The 24271-nt window shown below is 36.4% G+C and overlaps 1 protein-coding gene across 3 annotated transcripts in view; it reads right to left on the reverse strand.

Annotated features, from left to right (window-relative positions):
- Positions 1-24271, reverse strand: part of malrd1 (MAM and LDL receptor class A domain containing 1) — a 41383-nt gene that overhangs the window by 16772 nt on the left and 340 nt on the right. Inside the window, exons 2-19 of one of the 3 annotated variants that reach the window (XM_055207549.2) lie at positions 19326-19652; positions 18367-18498; positions 18184-18272; positions 15192-15365; positions 14966-15062; positions 14174-14311; positions 13627-13779; positions 12684-12789; positions 12123-12490; positions 11601-12034; positions 11239-11326; positions 10205-10384; positions 9958-10117; positions 9659-9815; positions 9417-9527; positions 7470-7683; positions 7127-7374; positions 1227-1512 (exon numbers count right to left, since the gene is read on the reverse strand). In XM_055207549.2, coding sequence (XP_055063524.2) covers positions 1227-1512; positions 7127-7374; positions 7470-7683; positions 9417-9527; positions 9659-9815; positions 9958-10117; positions 10205-10384; positions 11239-11326; positions 11601-12034; positions 12123-12490; positions 12684-12789; positions 13627-13779; positions 14174-14311; positions 14966-15062; positions 15192-15365; positions 18184-18272; positions 18367-18498; positions 19326-19491 — 3301 coding nt within the window. In that variant the 5' untranslated portion in view covers positions 19492-19652. Of the gene's footprint in view, positions 1-1226; positions 1513-7126; positions 7375-7469; positions 7684-9416; positions 9528-9658; positions 9816-9957; positions 10118-10204; positions 10385-11238; positions 11327-11600; positions 12035-12122; positions 12491-12683; positions 12790-13626; positions 13780-14173; positions 14312-14965; positions 15063-15191; positions 15366-18183; positions 18273-18366; positions 18499-19325; positions 19904-24271 lie in introns of those variants that run through there. The other 2 variants (XM_073859154.1, XM_055207560.2) reach the window with 2 other exon arrangements.

Genomic DNA, 24271 nt, shown 5'->3' on the forward strand with positions numbered 1-24271 from the left:
CAAACATCACCACTCAGAAACGTCCATTAACCACTTCAACAAGGTGTCATTTAATGTTAGGGTCTACATCACGACTGTAAAGCACAGTCAGTCTGAGATTGGCCTTTTTTTAGGTATGATGACAAAATTTTCAAAAACCCAAAAGCTCAAAATGTATCACATGACTAGACAGAGCAAACATTCCCCCATTTACAAAGATACTGGGATTGTAAAAATCTGTTGAGGATTGAGAAAGTTATGATATTTTTTATATTAGAAATCAGAGGAAAAGTTATATAGATGTCTATGGAATGTGTGTAACCGAAAATGCTGCTTATTCACATGTTTTTGCTTATAACTTTATCAATTTTATCAGATATTTGCATGAAATTTGAACAGAAGGTAGAATTTACTGTTTTAGTTGGAATTAGTTTGTCATATTCAGACTCAGACCCAGTTTTTATAACGATGCCTGCAGTTCTGATGTTCTGACAGGAGGTTCACCCATCTACCACTACAAATGTGACTACAAAATTTCCGCGGTTCCTTCTCCTTCCTCGGTTTCGGCAGTACCAAGATACTTCACCCATGCGGCGAGAAGTGGATATTGCATGACACGCATCTTAAGTAACAAGTTGGATGAAACCCAGAAGTTTGACCCAAAAATTCAACGAAAGTGCCCGCGATGTCAGCATTGCTACTTTTTCCAGCGGTCTTTTGCATGCACAAGGAGGAAACAATGGTGTTGGAGGATTAACATATGTCATTACCATGTACAGAACTCTTATTTGTCATCTATGCCTAGGTAAAAACAGTGTTATATTCTACAGCACCTTTAATAAAGCCACATCCCTTCTATGTAGATATCGGAGAACAATTTAACATGCATTCGCAGCATTCTTTGGCACCTTTAATATTATAGTTTACGTTGTAATTCTGTGAACACGGCAGAGCCTCTAAATCTGCCTGAAATACATAATGCAATAGTTATAGCCATTGCTCTTTATGCATTCGAAATAGCTCAACGTTTCATTTCAATAAACAATAAGACTGGGAGTTATTGCTACATATTTTGTTTAGAGAAAAAATAACAAATCATACATTTATTCCCATCCTAGTTTATTTTCTAGTTTTCCTGGACACACTAAACATTAAAAAAGATGTTCAGTGTTAATAGCCAAGGTCAAATTTGGATTATGTCTTTTTGTAATTGCACTGTTACAGGCATCATTAAAGAAAATGTATACCTGAGAGTAACAGTGGACTGGAGTTTGTCTCAAAACTGCTGCTGAGAATACAGCCCGCTGAGAAGATGATGTCGTCAAGGCAAATATGAACTCCTGTGCTGCTGCCCACCTTGCCTTCAAACATTATCTTAAAGTTTTCAGATGAGGAGAGAGGAACTTCCTGTCTCTTCCAGTAGTTGCCTTGATTACCGGTAAGGTTAAGTAAGAGAGAGTGGTTGGCGTTTTTAGTCATGTACACATTCAGAGTGCCAATCCCGTCACCGGACATGTGAACATAAAATATTATCTTGGAAAAGAGACAAGAAAAAAACATTTTAGTTATTTTACTACTGATTTAATTTAACGAATAAACAGCATTTTTTTTTCCGATATGTACAGCTGAAGTACTGCTGACTGCTGAGAATGTTGCATGATTTAATTTAAACAAGCAAATAATTTACCACATTGTTATCACTGCTCCTCAAACCAATAACATATTGATCCCAATTAAAGTCCTGAATATAAAATGCAATATTATTGTTACACTTTATAATGATATTATTTTTAATTGTTTTATTTTGTTTGTTGGGGTGCTCAATATATTTTATTTTATTTCTGTGCATCTAAACAACTGCTGAGTTTAGTGGAAGCCTTTCAAGATCAGACATTTAATTCTCTCCTATATCTATTACTACACAAAAATAAATCTGGTGCTTTTAGTGATTTACAATAAAATGCATGTTATTAAATAGCATGTAATGCTTTAAAACCTAAGAAATGCTGACATGCACCCATGCAAACTGCCCCTCTCCAGCTGTTAGTAGTGAATTGAGGAGGATGTTAATGGCAAAATGAGTCTTAATGTGCTAATAAACTCAGATGCACCTGTCTAAAGAGGATAAACATAGTCTGTCAAGCATGGGCGAGGCTAGCCCATTTTTAGGGGTGCTTCAGCACCCCTAAAAAGGAGCTCAGCACCCCTAAAACTTGGGGCAAGAAATTTTATTATTCTAAAATGTTCGTTCGTCTTTGACCAGGTAAATAATGTCCAAAACATACTCCGTAGTTTGTGGTTTAAAATGTATAATAAGGTAGAAAATGAAAACCTCCCCGCTTAGCAAATGGTGTCATCCTCTTCTTCTATACTTCTCTGTACCTGCATCGCTTCTTAGCCCGTCCGTTATTCAGCGCGAAACACACGCAGAGTGAGAATCAGTTAAAAGTGTTGTGATGCAACTTTTTTGTTCAAATCTTACAAAATGTTTACGTTATGTTTGTAATGAGCGAGTATATCACGAATCAATCTTCTAAGCCGTGTTTTTGTCTTATAATGAATCACCATGGTACACGTATAATAAGTGTTTATTTTCGGATTATTTTAGTCCGGCGGGTACCCGCGCGCTGCGGAGTAGTACAGTACCTGGGTGACTCGTCCATAGACTTAAATGGAGAGAAGTAGCGCCGGTTACAATGTTCTTCCGCAAGACGCATGCAGTTTTGTGCATCTCAGTGGGTAGTTGCATACGTGTGTCTCCGTTGTTAAAGTTTATTGTATGATTTATCGTTAATTTGAGACTTATTTTAACAATCGGGAGTCATGTAAACATGACATCACGTGCGTCTTTTCTGGTCAGTCGTCATGAAAACATGGCGTTTGGAACAGAGTGAAAACAAACTACATATCACTGTATACCACCAGTAGGCTACCGGTAAGTTATGTGTGAAATCACTGTCTGACTATCAAACTAGACAATACATTTTTAGTTTGTCACATGCAGACTAATATGAAGGGGATAACGTTTTTAACCCTTAGTGCAGGAGTCACAAGTGTTTTGTTTTAGACCAGTAATTCTCAAAGTGTGGTCCGCGGACCAAACCCACCCAGTGGTCCGCCAAAAGATCACCTAAACTAGGCAAGTGTCTACAATCGTCACTTATTTAAGTAGATTTTTAATGCACTTGCGGAACTGTGATATCAGTTCTTGCCATTCTGTTTTAATAACGTTAAAATGGATCGGTTGGCTAAACCAAAGAGGAGTCAAAATAAAAGATCAAGTGTCAACTGAAAGCAGCTAAAATCCACATATCTATTAGTTTTGTAATGTACTAGTTTTTGTTCATGTGTAAAATCCCTGTAATTTCAGTGATTTTGGACATTAAGGGTAAATTTTTTTTTGTAGTTACAACCATAAACTTAATTTACCCACCACCTCAGTTTTAAACTAATGGCTCTTTGGAATGACATTAAGTGGGACCTAGGCTGTTATACTACCGTATGTTTAATTGCATTTTTTTTCACATGTGTAGTTTGTTGTTCATATTAAGCTGCAACTCATTTCACATTTACTTTTTCAAATGAAATAAAATTCATATAATAATTTCTGAACATAGCATTGCATTTGTTTTCAAAAAATTAGTTTTTGACTTGAAACAGTTGCATAGTAAACTTAAACTTAGCTTATCCTTCCTATTTTGTTGTTTTTTGGGGGAGTGTTAGAGTGGGATTCTGTTAGGTGGTCCTCAGAAAAAAATTGGAAGATAAAGTGGTCCTTGGGCTGAAAAAGTTTGAGAAACACTGTTTTAGACATATAGTAAAGGTAATGGTTAAATTAAAGGACTGTTAAAAGAAAAGCTGCAAATTACCAAACTATTAATAAACCTACCATATGTTGTAGGCATAAAAGTTATAAATTAGGAGATTTGTCATTTTGACAAAGGCTTAAAACGATACACTGTATATTCACATAAAACCATACCCACACTGCTGGTGTAGCCCACCTGAGACTTTAATATGGCATTAATGGCAAAAATGTGCTAGCTCACCATTAATTAGAACTAAAAAGTTTGGCAAAAAAATGCCTCTGAAAACTCATCAGATTGATGCTTTAAAATCTGTTATTTTAAATAAAATTCTAAGGGGGAGCATGCTCCCGGACCCTAGAGGGGTAATATTCTTCTCATCTTTTTCACCCCTGACCCATTTTCATGCCTGAAAGGTCTCTTTATTTTGGAGTTAGTTGAACCAATGTTAAAATGATAGCTATTTTACAATAGACATATAATTGGTTTCAGTAGGAAAAAAGAGCGGGTGGTGGGAGGCAGCGGAGCTCATTGGGTGCTCAGCACCCCTAAAGCTCTAACCCTAGAATCGCCTCTGCTGTCAAGTCTTCGCATATAAACTGATGCAAGCTTTGAAATATGCTGTATTCAAAACTTACACCCTGTGTGTGTGTGTGTGTGTGTGCGCGCGCGCACGTGTGTGTGTGTGTATGTGTGTGTGACAGAATGATTCCTGCTGGCTGGTTATGAGTTATGTGCTTCATTGTAACAGGCACAATTACATTTTTGACATTAACTTTCAGCTATTATACTTCAGAGCTCTGAATCATGTAACAATGCAAAGGCAGTGAAAAAGAGCTTAAAGGGCCCATATTATGCCCATTTTTACAAGATGTAATATAAGTCTCAGATGTGCCTAGAATGTGTCTCTGGTGTTTTACCTCAAAATACCCCACAGATCATTTGTTAGCATGTCCAAAATGCCCTTATTTGGGTGGGAGCAAAAAAGCGCTTTATTCATGTGTGTACCTTTAAAAGGTCACATCCTTCCTGATCCCATTTTTTAAACCCTAGTTAGTGTGTAATGTTGCTATAATAGCATAAATAATACCTGTAAAATTAAAAAGCTCAAAGTTCAATGCCAGGCGATATATTTTCTTTAACAGAAGTCCCCTTTCAAAGCCTACAGCGAACGGCCGGTTTGGACTACAGCCCTTTACTTCCCGGTTTAAAGGCGCTCTAAGCGAATCCGTGTGACGTTAGTTTTTGTTGATGTTTGAACTGTTTTCAAACAAACGGAGCGTAGCTAACTCCTCCCCCTCCCTTCCGTGCTTTCATGAACGCGCCCGACCCCCACCCCCAAATCCTTCTTGCCGTTTATTGGCTGAAACACTTTGTTATTGTTTCTGGTCATAGGTTTGGCCACTTTATTTGTATTGCAGTTTGTGGAGGCTGGGCTGTCTACAGAGATCACGTTTTTTTACAGTTTGATCAGTGGACAGGCAGCACGCAGATAGTAAGGAGATGTTTGCTGTATGTAACAAAGAATGTTTTATGGTCTAAAACGCGTGAATTCGCTTAGAGCACCTTTAAAGGTAGGGTAACAGATTTGATCCTGAAACATTTTTTGTTATGCTGGTTAAAAGTCTCCTTACATCCTAATAGCAATCACTGTGTTAAGTTGTTTAAATGTATTTGTAGAAATTTATGTCATCTGTGAAAGGCGCAGGACCAAAAAACGTTCAACAAATCACAGATCTCGGTCCGAACGGACGTTTCCATTTTTGTCCCTCATAAGCATAATTTGAATGCCCACCGCACAGCGAGTCCACGCAGACACCATACGTCATCGGCGCGTTCACGTGCACTCACCTCCTGCCTGTAAACAGTGAGAACAGCAAACTTTTCTGCTAAATTGACAACCTACACAGGAGCCACAAAACTAAAGGCATCTTTTATAACAACAACAGCAAAAACTGCCTGGATCAGCAAGAGCAAAAACCCAAACGAACATCAGTAACTTTACTGCTTTACCACGAGATGCAAACAACTGCAGGACGCAAAGGGTCTGAAAGAGTCGTTGGACTGTTTATTTTGGTAAGGTAGGTACGCGATATGTTTGTATTGAGATGGATTCAGATATTCTACTTTGATGAAACATTGCGTTGCTTATGAAATTTGTGTTCGTTTACGGATTAGCGTAACGATATAGTTACTACGTCTACACAACCGAACGTGTGCTTAAACTAATTCTGATGTAAACCAGTTGTTTGGTTATTTTGGAAGTGTTATTCACTTTGTACTGCAAAGTTTTCTCACGGCTGAATGAGACATGAGATGTGACCGTCTGATCTGTGCGTGTTCATGTGTTTTGGAAGAGGCGTGACTTTGGATGGCGGTTTGACTTGAGGGTGGGATCGGGATTTCATTGCTAGGCGGCTACCGTTAGCATTTTTCAAAATGTGTTACCCTACCTTTAATGACGTCAGTCGCCAGCTAAGCTAACGGCAAGCTAAGCTTCGGTCGAATCACAACACACTTAAACTACACAATCAAAACTCGTTACGTATTTCTGAAGAAGGATCTTCATAGGACAAGGAAGACATCAGCCCGTTTTGAGGACTGCTTTGGTTTATTGGGGATTAAAAAAGAATTTAAAAATCTTTGTGAAAATTATCTTTATATGATCAGTACATCACCGAAATCCTAATCAAACACATATCTAAGTTTTATTTTTACCTTACATTTTTAAGGCACCTGCAACATAATAGACATTATCGAAGGTACTTTAATGGATCAGTATTGTAAAGGGCGGCGCAGCTCTCAGTAGGGATGCAAAAGTGCTGGATGAGGACTTCTCAGTGGCAAGGCATTTTTTTCACTTAAGTGGAGTGGCAGTTACAGTGTCACATTCTGAAAGGATTCATGCAGTGCTGGGAGGTGATGCTGAATCAGTGGCACATTGTGTATACTTAGTTTAAAGAACATCAGTTTTTGCTCTACAGCTCCATAAAATCTTATTACAGAAATACCGGAAGAGTCTTTCTAGTTCATTGTAGTGGAAAAAGGTTCTGAGAGACTACGTCTTTGTAGCACTTTTATAGCACTAATGCTGATTGGACAATGGACACAAAGAAGTAGCTATTTATGAAAAATCAAATACCTTATATATCTTTAAAAATACACCCATTTACAAAATAACATCACCAGGTCAAAATATACAAGGAAAAACCAAAAAAACATGCTGATCTCCACATAAGATGACAATGACTACTGATTGATTTGACATCATTTTTGTTACAAGAAGAAACTGATCCTGGTCAATATGAATTAAGCAACAGAAAACACCAGTGGGCGCTCACCTTACAATCTTTGCTGTGGTGACTGAATAAAGGTCCTATGATTTGAGCAGTCTGTCCTGTCATCTGTGGGAAGGACCCTTTCAGATATAAGTAATGACCTGATGAGTTACGTAGGGTGTGATCAGTGGATGGGCCATTCCGGGGAGTGGGCATATTTCCTGCCTTTATCAACCAATCAAAATCATCATTTTGCCTCTGTCTCCAAGAGCAAAGGTCAAACTCAAAATCGCAGCGACTACTGAATCCCTCTGAAAGAAACATGACAAATATAAAACAAAATACAAAATAATTGTAACACACATAAACGGTCTATTGATGTAAAGGTGATAGATTTGTATCTCACTGCATATATAATGATTCTCATCGAATCCATCTCCACAGTGATCAATAAAGTCACACAAGTTGTCTTCAGAGATACAGTGACCGTTGGCACAGACAAACTCATTCTTATCACATGGTAGATCAGTCCTTAATGGGGCGGCACAATCCACGAATGCCACGTCATCAATTACAACATCACCCATGTAGCTGATTCCACGCTTGGCACGTAGAACAACCTATTGATAGATTTGTCAACAAAACATATGCCGTTAAAATACTAAATCTGAGTATTGTACCTGTAGGTTGTGTATCTGGTAAAGCATTATGTTAGCAGAGCAAAGGTCATGGATTAGATCATGTACTGATAAAAACCTATAGGATAAATGCACTGTAATTAGCTTTGGATAAAAGTGTCTGCCAAATGCATAGATGTGAATGCCGTTTTGTGTTAAATGTTAAAATGTAAAGCTTTGAATAATTTTTCTTAAAAAGCAATAGAAAAACCATGATGGATGTGGAAAAATTAAAGACTATGTGAACAGAGAGAGAATTGGAGTTGGATTGGAAGTGTTGCTAGAGAGCTACTGCAAAAGTTCAATAGGGCAATCAGCTCTGATATCAGACAGCAAAAGGGCGCTTAGCACTAATGAGTGAAGGCATCGTGTAGCACCTAGCACAAATTAAAATTATATTGGAAAGCGTGTGTGTTTATATATGTGTCTAACTAGATAAATTGTTAATGATGCAAAGGTTAGATGGAGAAAAGGTCATGATATTTCTGATCAAGCACCGACATTTCAAACGTGACTAGCTAACAGCTAACATTTAACAGTGGATTGCATTACAGGAATACAAGTTCACACAAACACAAATCTGTCATCAAATTACCTTTAAAAATTAAAAAACTAACTGTTCCACTTTTTAACCCAAGCTCATTTTCTAGCTCCTCTAAAGTTAAACATAAACCATTTTGGAATCCATTCAGCCGATCTCCGGGTCCGGCGCCAGCACTTTTAGCATAGCTTAGCACAATACCTTGAATCTTATTAGACTATTAGCATCGCGCTAAAAATAACCAAAGAGTTTTGATATTTTTCCTATTTAAAACTTGACTCTTCTCTAGTTACATCATAAGACCGACAGAAAATTAAAAGTTGCAATTTTCTAGGCAGATGGGGCTAGGAACTATAGCTACTCTCATTCTGGCTAGAAAACTTTTAATTTTCCGTCGGTTTTAGTACACGATGTAACTACAGAAGAGTCAAGTTTTAAATAGGAAAAATATCAACACTCTTTGGTTATTTTTTAGGCGCAATGCAAATGGTCTTATCAGATTCAATGGATTATGCTAAGCTATGCTAAAAGTGCTAACGCCAGACCCGGAGATCAGCTGAATGGATTCCAAAACCGTAAAAATCAAATGTAAACTCTAGGGGAGCTGGAAAATGACCATATTGTCCCTTAAGCGCAATGGTTATTTGTGACCCTGCCTGTAAAGTGTAGTTTGATTGATTTAAATTAATTTTAAAGGAACAGTATGTAAGAAATTTATATTAATTAATCATAAAATGGCCCTGATATGTCACTAGACATTAAGAAATAATTTTCATTTCAAATACTTGTATCACTGACAACAGTGGTCAGGCCAGGATATTATCATTTAAAAAGTGGAGTTGCAGCCCTCAACTGATGTTTATGTTGTCATTTTGTGTATTGACCACCAGTTGTGTGATTGCAGTACCAGTTTTAGCCACAAGTTTTGTGATTGCAATACCAGTTTTGGCCACAATCCTACATACTGTTCCTTTAATCTTTGACATGGCCTTACTTAGTGAGTATTAAAGATATCAAGATATTTTCTCAGAATTGTCTTTACATCATTTAGGATGACTTTATGTAGAAAACAGTCATAAAAAAATACTATAGCTGGGTTTTCACAGCCAGGGTAACATTGCACCGAAACACTGACCTGGAGGTTGCGATGGATTCCAATGAAGACCTCACCCCGCCTCCAGCTGTTGCCCTGGTTACCACTTTGGGACCAAACTTCATGTGTGACATTATTGGATTTAATGAAGACCTGTACATGTACATTTGAGTTTATTTTTTAATTACCAACTACATGTATTCTGTCACATGAATGTATTGATGTTTTCTGAGTTTGTGTTAACTATGCAGCACCTAAACCACAAAAAATCTACATAAATATACCTGTAGCGTTCCAACAGTAAAGCCACTCATATAATACCAGAACACCAAAGTGCACTGGGGTCCTGTTGTTTTGATTGGAGGAGTCATAAGATCAGTAGTGTGACCATAACCTCCGTCGGAACTGTCTGCAAATATATACCAACCCTCTGGAGTACCACTGCAACAAATATAGATGTGTAAACAAATATCCACAAGCACACATTTGCTGATCTGATCAATAAAAATCATACATTTAAATAAATAAACCATACAAAAATTTCAGAAAATTACATTTACTGTAAATTGAGGTTTCTGCTTACAGTGTATGGTCACTAGCAGGTCTGTGGTTTTGTTCTCCATAGAGAATACTCTCCCCTTGTGCTCTCTGCCAGCGAAAAGCATGGAGAGGAACAGGATTGATTGGCTCACTTACATACCATCCACAAAGATCATCATCTTCAAAACCACAAAACTCCTTTACTAAGAAATGAGAAAACAGCAATGCGTTATGGATGGATGGATAGATGGATGGAAAACACAGATGAAGGCTACATGGAAAATGCATACCACAATGCTCTTCATCAGAACCATCAGAGCAGTCGGGTGTAAAGTCGCACACTTGACTGACAGTCACACACTCTCTTGTAGTTGTACACATAAACTGGCCAATGGGGCAGCTGTGAGGGGGTGCCTCTGATGAGGTGGGCACCGAGGCTGTGGTGCTTGGTTCCTCTGAGGGCAATTTACCTACACAAATCATAAACACACACACACTTAAGACACATTTTTAAACCCATTTGCATTTATGCATTGGCAGACGCTTTTATCTAAACTAAGTGCATTTATCTAACAATTTACATTGTATTTAAAGGTGCAGTGTGTAAATTTTAGTGGCATCTAGTGGTGAGGTTGCAAATTGCAACCAATGGCTCAGTTAACTGCTCACCCATCGCTTCTAAAATGCATAGAGAAGCTACGGTAGTCACCACCAGACACACATGTCATCTTCGGAGACAGCTTCGTAAAAAAGTTTGTCCGTTAAGGGCTTCTGTAGAAACATGGCGGCACAAAATGGCGGCTTCCATGTAAGGGGACCCTCGGTATGTAGAAAAAAACGTCTCATTCTAAGGTAATAAAAACCTAAGGGTTCATTATGAAAGGTCTTTATACACCCCTGATTATATAGTTTTGTATATTATTTTGCAATTCTGTCAAGAGTTCCTTCTAAAAATTACACACTGCACCTTTAAGCTACACATTTTACCATTCTGTGTTTTCCTTGCGATCAAACCCATGATCTTTTGTTGACCTAGTATTAATGCTTTACCAGTGGAGTTACAAGAACACAGCTTTCCTAAAACGTTAGCTTTAGAACATGAGGAAATGTACAATTGTATATGACACATTTAGATTTACGCATTTGGCAGATTTAGGCATTTGTCCAAAGTAACTTGCAGTGCATTCAAGTTTTTATTGGTGTTGCTAGCCGCATGCTCAAGCTCAACCAGCTGAGCTACATGAATGCTGTGACACTATTCAAGCTTGCTAAGCATGCACATAATATTGTTTTATTAAACAACCGTTAAATTAACTGTTTGTACCTTCATATGGCTCACATCCAAGAAAAGAAAGATCATCTATAGCAATATCTCCTCTGAAGTCATCACCAACGGTTCCTTCCACTAAAATCTGCAGCAAGAGAAAGTTCAATACTACAGATATTGCACAAAGCACATTTAATACACATGAACAGTGCTTTGGGGTTTTTGCTGAGACAGCCATCGTAATTGCTTTAAAGATATTAGTGCATGCATTATCAGATTTAATAATACTGTGAGTGAGTATTATAATGAGTTGGTGTCCCAAATTTATTTTGCATTTGAAGCTGGAGAACATTTAGTCAAATACAAACACATAAGAACAGCATTACAGTTTGAATCAATAATTCAAATCAATAACTCACCTGAAAGTGGTGAGCGCTGTTGATCTGCAATATCTTTTGGTGCCATAAGTTGCCTTGATCTCCAAAACGAACCCACAACAGGTTTCCCCGCCCACTGTTACGGGTACGCATGTACACAGCCAACCGAAACACATGCTGGCCAAACATGTGATAGTGAAATCTGAAAAAGCAGGGTTGCTTAGGTTCAGGACCTCTGCTGGATGTTGGGAGAAAAGGTCGACTGATAAGAACAGCTGTATCTTTAAAATTTTGCGGTTCTGAAGATTCTATGTAGAGAAAGTGTCCATCCACACTGGCCCGTGTGTGGTCTTTCCATGGGCCCGTGTTGAAAGTGGGAGTGGGTCCTTGAATTCGCGTCCAATCAAAACTGTCCTCCGCTTGATCCTGAGTCCAGCTACACAGGCCTTCCTCAAAGTCACACATTAGCTCTGAGGCTGAGAGAAGAAGAAAAGATCTTTGTTAAAAAAACAACTGTTAATGTCAAACAATATAAGTTGACACACGAGCTGTATTAATACTGACAGCAGTTTTCCTCATCTGTTCCATCTCCACAGTCATCGATCAGGTCACAGATCTGAATATAGTTCACACACGCTTTGCTTCGACCACAGTGAAACTGTCCAGGATCCGGGCACGTCTCCATGGCCTTTGGCAATGAGCAGTTATTGAACATAACGTCATCGATGGCAGAAATTCCTTCATAGACTCCCAGACTGAGTTTTGTGATGGACAGATGAAAAGGTCTGGTCTGCCTGCCAATCTGCACAATTACTGGGTGCCACTGGTTGCCCTGGTTATAAAGTGTTTGCCAAAGTATAGTGCTGCTATCCAAGCCATCAAATAACAGGTGCATTTCAGCAGCACCAACAGACTGGCCAGAATTATAGTGCCTGTTAGCAAAACAATTCATGTAACAATTAAAATGTCAAATGTACTACAGTCTTAATAGCTTTGCAAAAGTTTCAAATAAACTAGCGAAGAGCTTTGTATTTTTAACAAAGACAGATGCTTTATATATTGATATATATTTTATTAAGCGTAGAAGGCTGCAGACAGATTCATTAGCATTCTCATTTTTCTTACCAAAAGGACATAATGCAATCTGAACCCGATTGTTGAAATGTAGGACTGTGTAGCAAAGCTTGCTGGGAAAAACTGTTGCTGTTTTTTAAGATAAACATAAAATGACCTTGAGAAAAAAAAAACAGTAAAACATCTTTATGGAAATCATAAATAATATAATTTAAATTATTTTAAAATGAGTGTTCAACTAAAAGTCATTATGAATGCAACATGATATGGCAATAAAACATTGTTTCATGCGTTGAGGTTTAGTGCTATCACAAAAAAAAGTGATTTTAGCATAATATCCAAGTGTGTGCTGTGTGTAATTATTATGTATATATAAATACACACACATTCATGCATGTATTTATGTATTTAAGAAACATTTACATGTGTGTGTAAAAAAAAATATATATATATATTTTTTTTTATATATATTCAATATTATATATTAACAATAAAAATGGATATATAAATAAAAGTGTTCTGAAATGTATATATGTATGTGTGTGTGGTTAAATAAACATAATAATTACACACAGTACACACACACATATATTAGGCAAAAATGCAGTTTTATTTTGGTGTGTAATTATTATGTATATATAAACACACACACATTCATGCATGTATTTAAGAAACATTTACATGTGTGTGTGTATATATACTTTTATTTTGTATGCGATTAACCTTTGCCCACTATCACAACTCATGCATTATGTTGCTCATACATGTATGCATTCAGGGTAAAATAGCCTAATGGAGAAAATTACATGCTTTTTATCTTATTTTTGTGTCTTTGTCAAACATTGGAATATGTTTTTAATTTAAACTTAATCATGTATCACTTATCATTTGTAATATATGGATTATAATTTAAAATGAAACACATTTATTACATAAATCAGCAATATTTGATAAACTATTTGATTGATTTCTGTGATCAGGAATCCATGCTAACCTTTACTTGTATTAGTAGAGTGATCACGGGGAGGTATTTGGTCTTGATAATCTTTGAAGTCTCCATTAGCTGAACCTCTTACCCAATCAAATCCATCACCCTGGGCAAGCTCATACCATCCACATGAGTCAGACTCAAAATCACACCTCGATGCTAAAAGACAAACAATAATATTTTTTACTTAATTATGAAATATCTTGATAAACAAATTCTAACTTTAACATTTTAATGTTTTTGTGTCTGCATTATCAATGAATGGTCTACAGAGCACCCAAAGAAAATAAAACCTTAATCTTTTAAAAATAAAAATGTAAAGATTTTTGCGTGTGCACGTGAAAGTTTCTTGTGTGCATGTGAAGATTCTAGTCTGCATTTTGCAAAGGTCCCTCAAGTATTTGCTCACTATTTGTCAGATGCTCTTTGTAAAACTAAAAAGATTCTACCAGACTTTGGATTTACAATTTTTAGGAATCTATGTTTAATGAAAGTAAGCAAGAGAAAGAGAAATCTTCAGAAATCCTCTTTGAGCAGTTTATGTTGTACTTACAACAGTTGGCTTCGTCCTCTCCGCTGGGGCAGTCTGATGAAAAGTCACAAACCCTCACCCCATCCATGCATTTATTTGCCCCACAGTAAAACTGAGAAGAGGGGCACTGAGTTGGAAGAGGTGCCTTGATTTCGTTCTCTAGAAATAAATCCAACATACTTATACAGCAATAACAGATTTTCTTGGCAAAGATAAGTAAAGGGTTCAACAGATTCTGGGTCCTATAAACTGCCCAGCAGGTTGTAATGTAATTTAAACATTATTATGAAAAATCTGACAGTTCAGTGTACTGCTAAGATAATTCACGATAATGTGGTACTGTAACTTAAACTTGTACAGCTAAACACCACACAAACCTCCCTTAGATGCTCTGTAAAAGAAAATATAAAGCTAACCTTTTCGATCTTATGTAGAAATTATGTATGGTGTGATAAATGTGTAAATAGACATATAATTTTTATAAAAACCTGCATTACGCTGTCCAAGATTAAATGTAGACGCAAAACATTGAGAGAATTATGAAACCAACCATGATTTTTTCATGATATTTATACATGTTTGAAACAAAATAGGTGAACTATAAATATCACTATTATCCCTTGAGTCTCTTATAAAGCATCTTGATTTATTTAAAAAATAAGAATTTAGATTATGAAAAATTATGATTTGCAAAAACACAAACGGATACAGTATACAGGGCATTCAGAAAATATTCAGACCCCCTTGGTGTTTTTTTTTCAATTTTGTTAGGATACAGCCTGTGTGTGTGTGTCATTATAAGTGTTTACCCACCAACAACTGCCACACAGTCTTTTGTGAAGGAGAGGTCATCAATTGCAACAATTTCATGTGGATCACTGCTGTTGTAAATCAATCCTCTAATCAGCACCTGTAGGTTACCATTCATTTACCAAGTTTACTGACTTTATAAACACATCAAAAAAGCTGCAAAAGCAAACAATGGAAATGAATAATATCCCAGCACACACTGCTTATCTAGGACATGTTATACACACACCCTAAACTCCTCTCTGCTGTTTAACATCACCACTGACCGCAACCAGCGATGTGGGTGTGGATCAAGACCTGGGGTGGACTGAGACCAAACCATCTGTGGCTCTTCCAAAGATTTTGATTGGATAAGAACCGCCAAAGCCCCATTCAACAGCCCGATATGATGGCTGAAGGTCAGCTGTTGAGAAGAAGAGAAACAAGTGAGCAGAAAATCACCTGAATGCAGAAAATGGAAACGTGACTCTTGTTTAGTTACATCATGTACTAAAACCGACAGAAAATTAAAAGTTGCTATTTTCTAGGCAGATATGGCTAGGAACTATACTCTCATTGTGGTGTAATAATCAAGGACTTTGCTGTTGTAACATGGCTGCAGGAGGCGCAATGATATTTCGCAGCAGCCGAAAATAGTCCCCTTAGTAACTTTCAATGGCAGGGGAATATTTTCGGCTGCTGCGTAATATCACTACGCCTGCTGCAGCCATGTTACAGCAGCAAAGTTCTTGATTATTACAACAGAATGAGAGTATAGTCATATCTGCCTAGAAAATCGCAACTTTTAATTTTCCGTCGATCTTAGTACACGATGTAACTACAAAAGAGTGAAGTTTTAAAGGTGCAGTGTGTAAATTTTATCGGCATCTAGTGGTGAGGTTGTGAATTACAACCAACGGCTCAGTCCATTGCTCACCCCTCGCTTTTGAAACACAAAGAGAAGCTACTGTAGCCACCACTGGACAAACATGTCATCGTCGGAGACAACTTAGTAAAAAAAGTTTGTCTGTTAAACGCTTCTGTAGAAACATGGCGGCCCAAAATGGCAACTTCCATGTAAGGGGACCCTCGGTGTATGTAGATAAAAACGTCTCATTCTAAGGTAATAAACACATAACGGTTCATTATGAAAGGTCTTTATACACCCCTGATAATATAGTTTTATATATTATTTAGCATTTCTGTCAAAAGATCCTTCTAAAAATTACACACTGCACCTTTAAATAGGAAAAATATCGAAACTCTTTGGTTATTTATAGTGCAATGCTCATGGTCTAATCCGATTTAGTGTATTGTGCTAAGCTATGCTAAAAGTGGTAGCACAGACACGGAGATCAGCTGAATGGATTCCAAAACGGTGAAAATTTTAATGTTTAACTCTAGGGGAGCTGGAAAATGTGTATATTTTTTTAAAAAGTGGAATGTCCCTTTAATAATTGCATATTATTACCTACTTATCAAAATCAATATCAACACTGACCACAAGGACAATCAAAATGAAACAGTTTTTCAATCTTTACTTTTCTAAAACTATCAAGGTAAATTAAACACATTACCTCTATACGATAAATGTTACACTTTTAGTACAATTTCTAATGCATTACTAATTTTAATTCTAATTGCTAACTTAATTTAAAGCAAACTCACATGAAACTTTGTGAGTACCAAGTAACTAATTAAATAAGGCCTACTTTTTCAGGTGAAATAATTTATTTATAATTTATTTATACTGACTTTTTTAATTTATTTATACTGACTTTTATATTAACATTTCTATTGGCAGTGTTTGGAGGTTCCTTGGATGCCACATTGACAAAACCCTTTCTGTTATATGAGGAGTATAGTACTATTAGCTTTTTAAACAAAAATTGTAGGGAATTTGTAAGTTTACGGTTATTAAAGGTTTTTTTATTATATTTAAGATTTTGACTCAAAAGGGGTCCCCTAGAGCAGTGGATTTCAAACTTTTTCCGCGTGCGGCCCCCCCTTGTGTACGGTGCATTCCTTCGCGGCCCCCCCCAAAGAAAATTTATGACAAAAAACTGTTCTAAAATGTAACATTTTAATTAAACAAAATATATTAAGTTATACAAAGTAGTGCTGTTGGTTAGTAGCCTTATTTATTTTAGGTTTAATTACACAGAACTCATGATAAATGAATGTATTTTACAAAATGTCATAAAACTGAGGCCCCCCTAGCACCATCTCGCGGCCCCCAGTTTGAGAACCACTGCCCTAGAGATTCTTCAGTATTCTGTTATCTGAGGAACTCCATACGGTGCCTTGAGAATGTTTTAATTTTTACACTGTAGGGAAGCACACAGCAGCAGAGGCTCTGAAATACATCGCAATGGGCACATGCATCACCCACTGTGCTGTGGTTTTGACAACCAGCATGTAATTCTTTGCTGTCAATATGAATGTGTAGTTCTGGCTCAGTGGACGAGCGTATAATCGAGAGCTTGTTTGCTGAATGTCCAATACAAGGTCCATAAAGCCCTTAAGCTAAACACTTATCAACAAGTTGCTACTCAAATGCCACATTACAGCAATTCCTGCACGGTCAAAAAAGCATTGTGTTGAAATCTTTTATAATATCTTTTAAAATACAATTTACTTTAAATGTTCCCATTGGTAGAGCATTGGGTCATGGGTTTAATCACAAGGGAATACAAATACTGATAAAACATATATATTGTTAATAATCTATATTTTCAATAGGCTTTATGCCCAGCTGCACTACTTCCTGAACTTCAGCCAGCTCCTTGTTTCCTGTCTGCCATTATTGGACAAACTGATTAATCCAGGTGTGTCTGATTATTGTTGTTGTGACTACTGAGGTCAGGCACACCTGGATTAATCAGTTTGTCCAATAATGGCAGACAGGAAACAAGGAGCTGGCTGACGTTCAGGAAGTAGTGCAGCTGGGCATAAAGCCTATGAACATATCTGCAAAATTTTATTTTTACTTCACAGTGGAGATTTTATAAATATATTTGTCTATACCTGTTTTTCTAGATCTTATCTCATTTAAAGCTGCTGAAAAACTAAATGGAGAATATCCTCAATTGTAATAATACTGTATGCACAACATCATATTATTTTGCACATATTCCAGAAATTAGAAGTAAATTCTACAATTATAAAGACTGACCATGTACGCATAAAAGAGGCTTTATAACAATAAATACAATGTAAGAAAAGAGGATGTGTTTTACTACCCAGCAGGTATGCGAAGGTTGTAAGAAAGGACTGTATATTTCAGCCGTGACACCTTCTCCATTTTCTGACTTTATATAAAGATAGTGTCCTGAAAAAATAAAAATAAGTAGAAAGTATCGTATGTGGACAAGAAATATAAAGTAAAATTTACAACCATTGACAGATAGAATAGTTTCACTTACCAGTAACATTTTCTTGGTGGTGTACTTCTGTACTGGACCAAGTTGAATCTGAGCCTCTGATCCAAACATGTTCATCTTGAACTTGAAAACTACAGAAACCTTCCTGGAAGTCACACCTCATAAACTGGGAGCCTATAAAGAAAAACTCACAGCTACAGTAATGATCTAAAAAAACCCTGATCTCTGCTATTCATTTAAAATGCATTACAAAAAAAACATTGATTATGAACATGCTACTCAATATCCATCTCTATGGGACAGATTCCTGGACAGGGCTTGAGTCTAGTCCAAGACTAATGAAAATGAAATCAGCTTGCATTGACATATTTTAAAATATATCTGTGCAATTGTTTTGTCTCAAGATGCACACCAGTAATGTTTTTTGTAAAGTATGTTTGTAAAAACTAAATGCCCTAATATAACTAATGTCTACTCCTGGATTAATCTAAACCTTGTCTGGGAAACTGCCTCTATATTAATGTAAGATTTTATTGTAAAATCATCAAAATATATTTTAATAACCTCTTGACTTAAAAAGAAGTGAAGTGAAGGTAATAATTTATTATAATATAAATAATATAAAAAGGTAAATAGACTTTGTGTCTTTTTTCGGTTTAATCATTACAAGGATAAAGATGCATAACAAAGAAACAGTGATGCATAACACACTGCTCTTCAATTAGTCATTTGTTTGCTTTGTAGAGAAAATCTATCATAATAATATATCCGGACTGCCATATATCATAGGTCACCCCACTTCATAATTATTCTTCCTTTAGATGTTATACATTTTAGTATATACACACACCTAAGCCCCCATGAGCATTTAAAAGCTTGTAGTCAACAGAGTAAGGAAATGGAGGGCCATTACATTTGTTGGCTTGTGAGGGAGGCACAGAAAAACACACAAATACAAGAGCAGAAAAAAACATGTTTGTCTATTATGTTTTCATACTTACAGTCTGTCTCATCACTGCCATCTTCACAGTCCACTTTAAAATCACACACATTGTACTCAGACAGACAACCGCCTCTTACACAAGAAAACTCCTCGGGACGACATGGTGTAGATGAGACACCGACCACGACGCACAGCAGAACTAAAACCCAAACACCCCCCCTCATTGAGCTCTCTAACTGAGAAAACAAATACTTAAAATTTAAAACGAGTCAATCACTCCCTTCAGAACGAAAGCCATCTGCTCAGACCATCCATAGTCCAAATGGTTTTTATGACTGTTACCCAATACACCCTTTTTTCCTGCTTGTGCTTTTTATCTTCTTGGCTAGAGATAAAATGACAGTAAATGATAGAGATAAAACAACAGTAAAATGTAATCTGTCACTTTAAAACTGGTGGGCATGTGAATACTATACACAAAAATAAACAAATTAAACATACACCATTAATATTAGAAATTGTATTTTTAATAAACAATTACATAAATTAGTTTAATTGTAAATTGTATTACGCAACTCTATAATGATTAATAAATGCAGTATTTGAATAATCATGAGTACATCAACAGCAGTCATTACAACAGAAAGTAAAAATGAATGTAAAAATATTAATAATCCTATTGCCAGTGATAAGATCCAGTGACTATAGGGATAGTTCACTTTAAAATTAAAATTCTGTCATCATTTACTCATCCTCTAAACCTGTATGAATTTCTTTTTTCTGATGAACATAAAAGAAGATATTTTTAGAAATGATGATAAACACACAGCAGATAGTGACCATTGACTTCCATAGTAGGAAAAAAATATTTTGGTAGTATTGTGATAAATGAAGAAAATATTTTGATAAATGATGGTAAGCACACTTGACGGTACCCTTTAAATTCCATCATATTTTTTTATTCCTACTATGTAAGTCAATGGTCACCATCTTCTATGTGTTTACCATTATTTCTCAAAATATCTTCTTTTGTGTTCATCAGAAAAAAGGAATTCATACAGGTTTAAAACAACATGAGGATGAGTTAATGATGACAGAATTTTCATTTGAAAGTGAACCATCCCTTTAATAGTTCAAATCTTGTGTCACCTGGGATGTCCATGTGATTAGTTGGGTTTATTGATCATTTGGGTTTTGAGTGACTGTGCTCTCTCTTAAAGGAGACTAATTATAATGTCACTTCTATAGACAGACAACACAAGAGAAGTCAGACTAGTGAGTTAAGTATATCGACTTTGTCTTTAAATAACCTTTCAAGCGTTCAAATACACTTTGAAGCTCTTCGTAGGAAAATAACAAACAATGGCATTGTCTCATAGACTAATTACTTAAACATAGCAATATTTTAATAGTGTTCCGAAATTTCTGAATAAATCAGTTGCCATTACTCCATTAGAATAGATGATATAGTTTACTGACACGTAAACGGTAACAGAAAATTTCCAAACATGCAACACTATACCACACTGTATAACTTATGATTCACTACATGTTCGTGTCATTTAAATTCTGTAATATGCACGCACCTATTTCCAACATAAGACTGACGTCTAAGGGTGTTTTCACACCTAGTTCGTTTGAGCCCTCCAAACGCTCTCAGATCAGTTCAGGGTGTATATGTGAACAAACCAAGTGATCTCAGACCCCCTTAAAAGGACCCAGAAGTGGGTCCTCTTTTGAGTCCACTATATTGTGAACACCAAAAGGACTGAGGTCACATTCAGCTAGTTCTTTTTCTGGTTCACTTTAAGGGAACTGGGTTTGGTTCTTTGAACTATATGAACTATATGTGAAAACACCCTTACTTACCGCATGCAACTCATGACCCGGTTGGGAAAATCCAACACACAAGCAAACTCCGCTGCTACCACGGATAAAAAACTATATCCATTGTTTCCTTAAGGCTGACTTCTTCTCCTTACATTCAAAAACACACTTCTTCTTTCGTGCCATTGTTGAGATTTCAAATTAAGTGATGTTTGCAATTTCTAGTGTATCCCGCTGACTGACGGTGGGCGGGGTTTTCCAGGGGAAGTGCCCATAAAAAGAAGTGATACGTATAGAAACCCCTGAAACGTCAGCTGGACCTGTAATCGTTTTTTGACACTTTGCCTACATTTAGCATGAGGAAACAACTCTATAACTGTGTTAAGAAGTCAGAATGCATGAAATACCATTGAACCACCCCTTTAATGGAGTGTCTTGCGTGTATTTTGTGAACGTGAGCGTCTCTTTTATCATAAACGGTTTTGACGCGTGTGCAGCAGGCACTTATTTTGCCAAAACACGTGATGTACATGGTTCACATGACATGACGCAACAAACACTCATTTTGAAAACAAGACACTTCGAACACATATTTTGAATTTGCACCCCTCGGATGAGCAGTCACGAGCCGCCACTGGAAGGGAGGTTTGGCGGCCGGTTTGTAGTTAACAATGTATACATTATAGTAGACATTTTACACAGCAACGTTAGCTCAGTATCGTTTTTATAGGCTTTAGCTATGACATATGAACTAAAGTAATCTACTTGTTGTTTATGTTGCTTGTTATCAGAAATAAACGACTCTAAAAAGACTTGTTGTTATTTATTCTTAGCAGAGTTTACCGGAAGTTACGTGTGTTCCACGAAAGCCTTTGTTTATGTTGTTACTGCTAAACCCGTCTATAAAACACACTAATATGGGACAATACAGTCTTCGTCGGGGACTTTAAATGTCATCACGAATAAAGATCTCAAAAACAACTCCCAACAAAGATTCATCCACAGAGTATTTCCTTTTCAAGGAACATGCTTTTAAATAAAATTTGAAAGAGCTGTTGGAAGCTTGGTGTAGTTCGCTTGTAGGTTAGCTTTAGACTTCAAAATTCATAAAAGTTGTGTTCATATGTGAAGATTATCTTGTTGGACAAAACGTGTAAGCGTCATAAACTTTTGTTAAACACAAAGCTTGTTTTTTGCGATAATCCAAAAGTCAATGGGAAAATGAATGGGCTTTTTGTCATGGGAACCGGCTAACTTCCGGGTTGGTCTAACAAATGCGTCATCCCTGCAGCACTATTTTATGGCTTATATGTTACCTGTCAGAGCAAATCTATTCGCCTGCCTCTGCCTCTTATTCATTTATGAGTCAGCTGGCCATCAAGCCATTATATCATTCTCATGACCAACAGCTTTTTGCAGCACAGTCTGTCTCCTGAAATGCCTTCCTCTTTCTTTAAAATTTTTTTTACATTTGTTTTTGCAAATTTGGGTTCTCATTTTCGATCCCTGGTTCAATTTTTCAAGTTCTGAGGCACATATACTGTACAGAGAGATCCATTTATCTCACTGTGTTCTCGGTTGACAGTTTTTAGGTCTACACTCTTTTGTTTGCTCTGAGGATGAATAACTGATAAATAAGACATCAGTCTTTAGTTTCCTGTATTACAAAACTATATACATGTGACCTATTTATCACTCTTTTCACTTTGGTGCTTGAAGCAAAGGTATTCTCCCCTATCAAATAACTACAGATGATTAACACTACCAATGCCATTTTTTTTTCTTATTTAAATTTAAAATTGCCCCTACATCCCCATAAATCCACACACAGTTATTCACAGATTATTATCAGTGGTCTAATTAAACACACTGGTTTGTATTAATTATAATAGCAATTCATAGTAAAATGTTAAGAGGCCACAATATAATGCATGAAGGTCTGAATGATACAGGAAAATAAGGAAACAGACTGAAAGTGCATAGATGATAAAAACATAACACATCAGTTCCCCTAGATAAATTAAATAATAACTAAATATTCAAACATTTCTATTCCTGTGAAAATATTTACATTATTACTTGGAAGTTGGATTACATGGTTGCTCCTATATGCCAATGCTCCTGTCTCCGATTTGATTTGAAAGTTCAAATGAAAGTGTGTACTTATTTGATCCTGTACTTTCATCTTCTGATCTCTCTGTCCACTTTATGTCACAGACTTTCGTTTCTCTATTTTTTGGCAGAAACATGCTGTTTCACACAGAATTGCTCCGCCACAGGAGAGACTTGCAGACATTATAAATGAGTTCTCAGCTTCTGCAAACAAGAGCAGAGGATTATGCTCTTTTCCTATTCTACTTTAAATATCTGACATCATAAAAAAATTAATTGGACTGGTGTAAGGGTAAAGACTAAATCGGAAGTCTTTTTCCAAATTAGTAATTCCTTGTCTATAAGAGATATTTTGACCGGGATACATGTTTCATGAAGACCCAGTCTTTTGGGAACAAAACGTCTGCAGTGAAAATACTTTTTTTGGGTCCTATTATAATGAATAAGACATTACATCAGGATTCTATATCTGGATTATCTCTACCTTTAAAAATATCACAGAGAGAAAAATGAAATTACATGCTGGTATGGAAGTGAAGCACTTCACCTTATATCAGAGCATCACTGGGAATACTTGACAGAACATTGTGCCGAGTGACAGGCTTAATAGCATGACTGACACCAGTTAACCTTTTTTGTCAGATATTTCTTTCTTCAGGCTAAAATAGAAAGCAAAGTATAGGAGGCTGAGACATAAAAACTGATTCTTTTCTATGACCAAACCACAATATAGTGTTTGACTATCACAAGACCTCAACTCTCAAAATCAGCCTACATCTACCTATGACCTTCTAATTAACGTATTTTTATCTAAAAAAACAAAAACAAATAAAACGCTTTATACCATAAAGTATTTAAGGTGTTTCTGGTAAGGTATTTCACTGCAAAAATAAGAAAAAATATCTTGGCTAGAAATGATAGGGTAAATGCTAGGCACTTAGTATGCTAGCATTAGTAGGGATCATAATAATAACTTACATGTTTTTGGCAACCATTTGCTTGTGCAGCAAAGAAATGGGACAGTATCACACTCTAGTGGCTAAAACACGAACACGCAAGACAAGT

Source organism: Misgurnus anguillicaudatus, chromosome 21 (genome assembly GCF_027580225.2).
Source record: "Misgurnus anguillicaudatus chromosome 21, ASM2758022v2, whole genome shotgun sequence".
Lineage (NCBI taxonomy): Eukaryota > Metazoa > Chordata > Actinopteri > Cypriniformes > Cobitidae > Misgurnus > Misgurnus anguillicaudatus.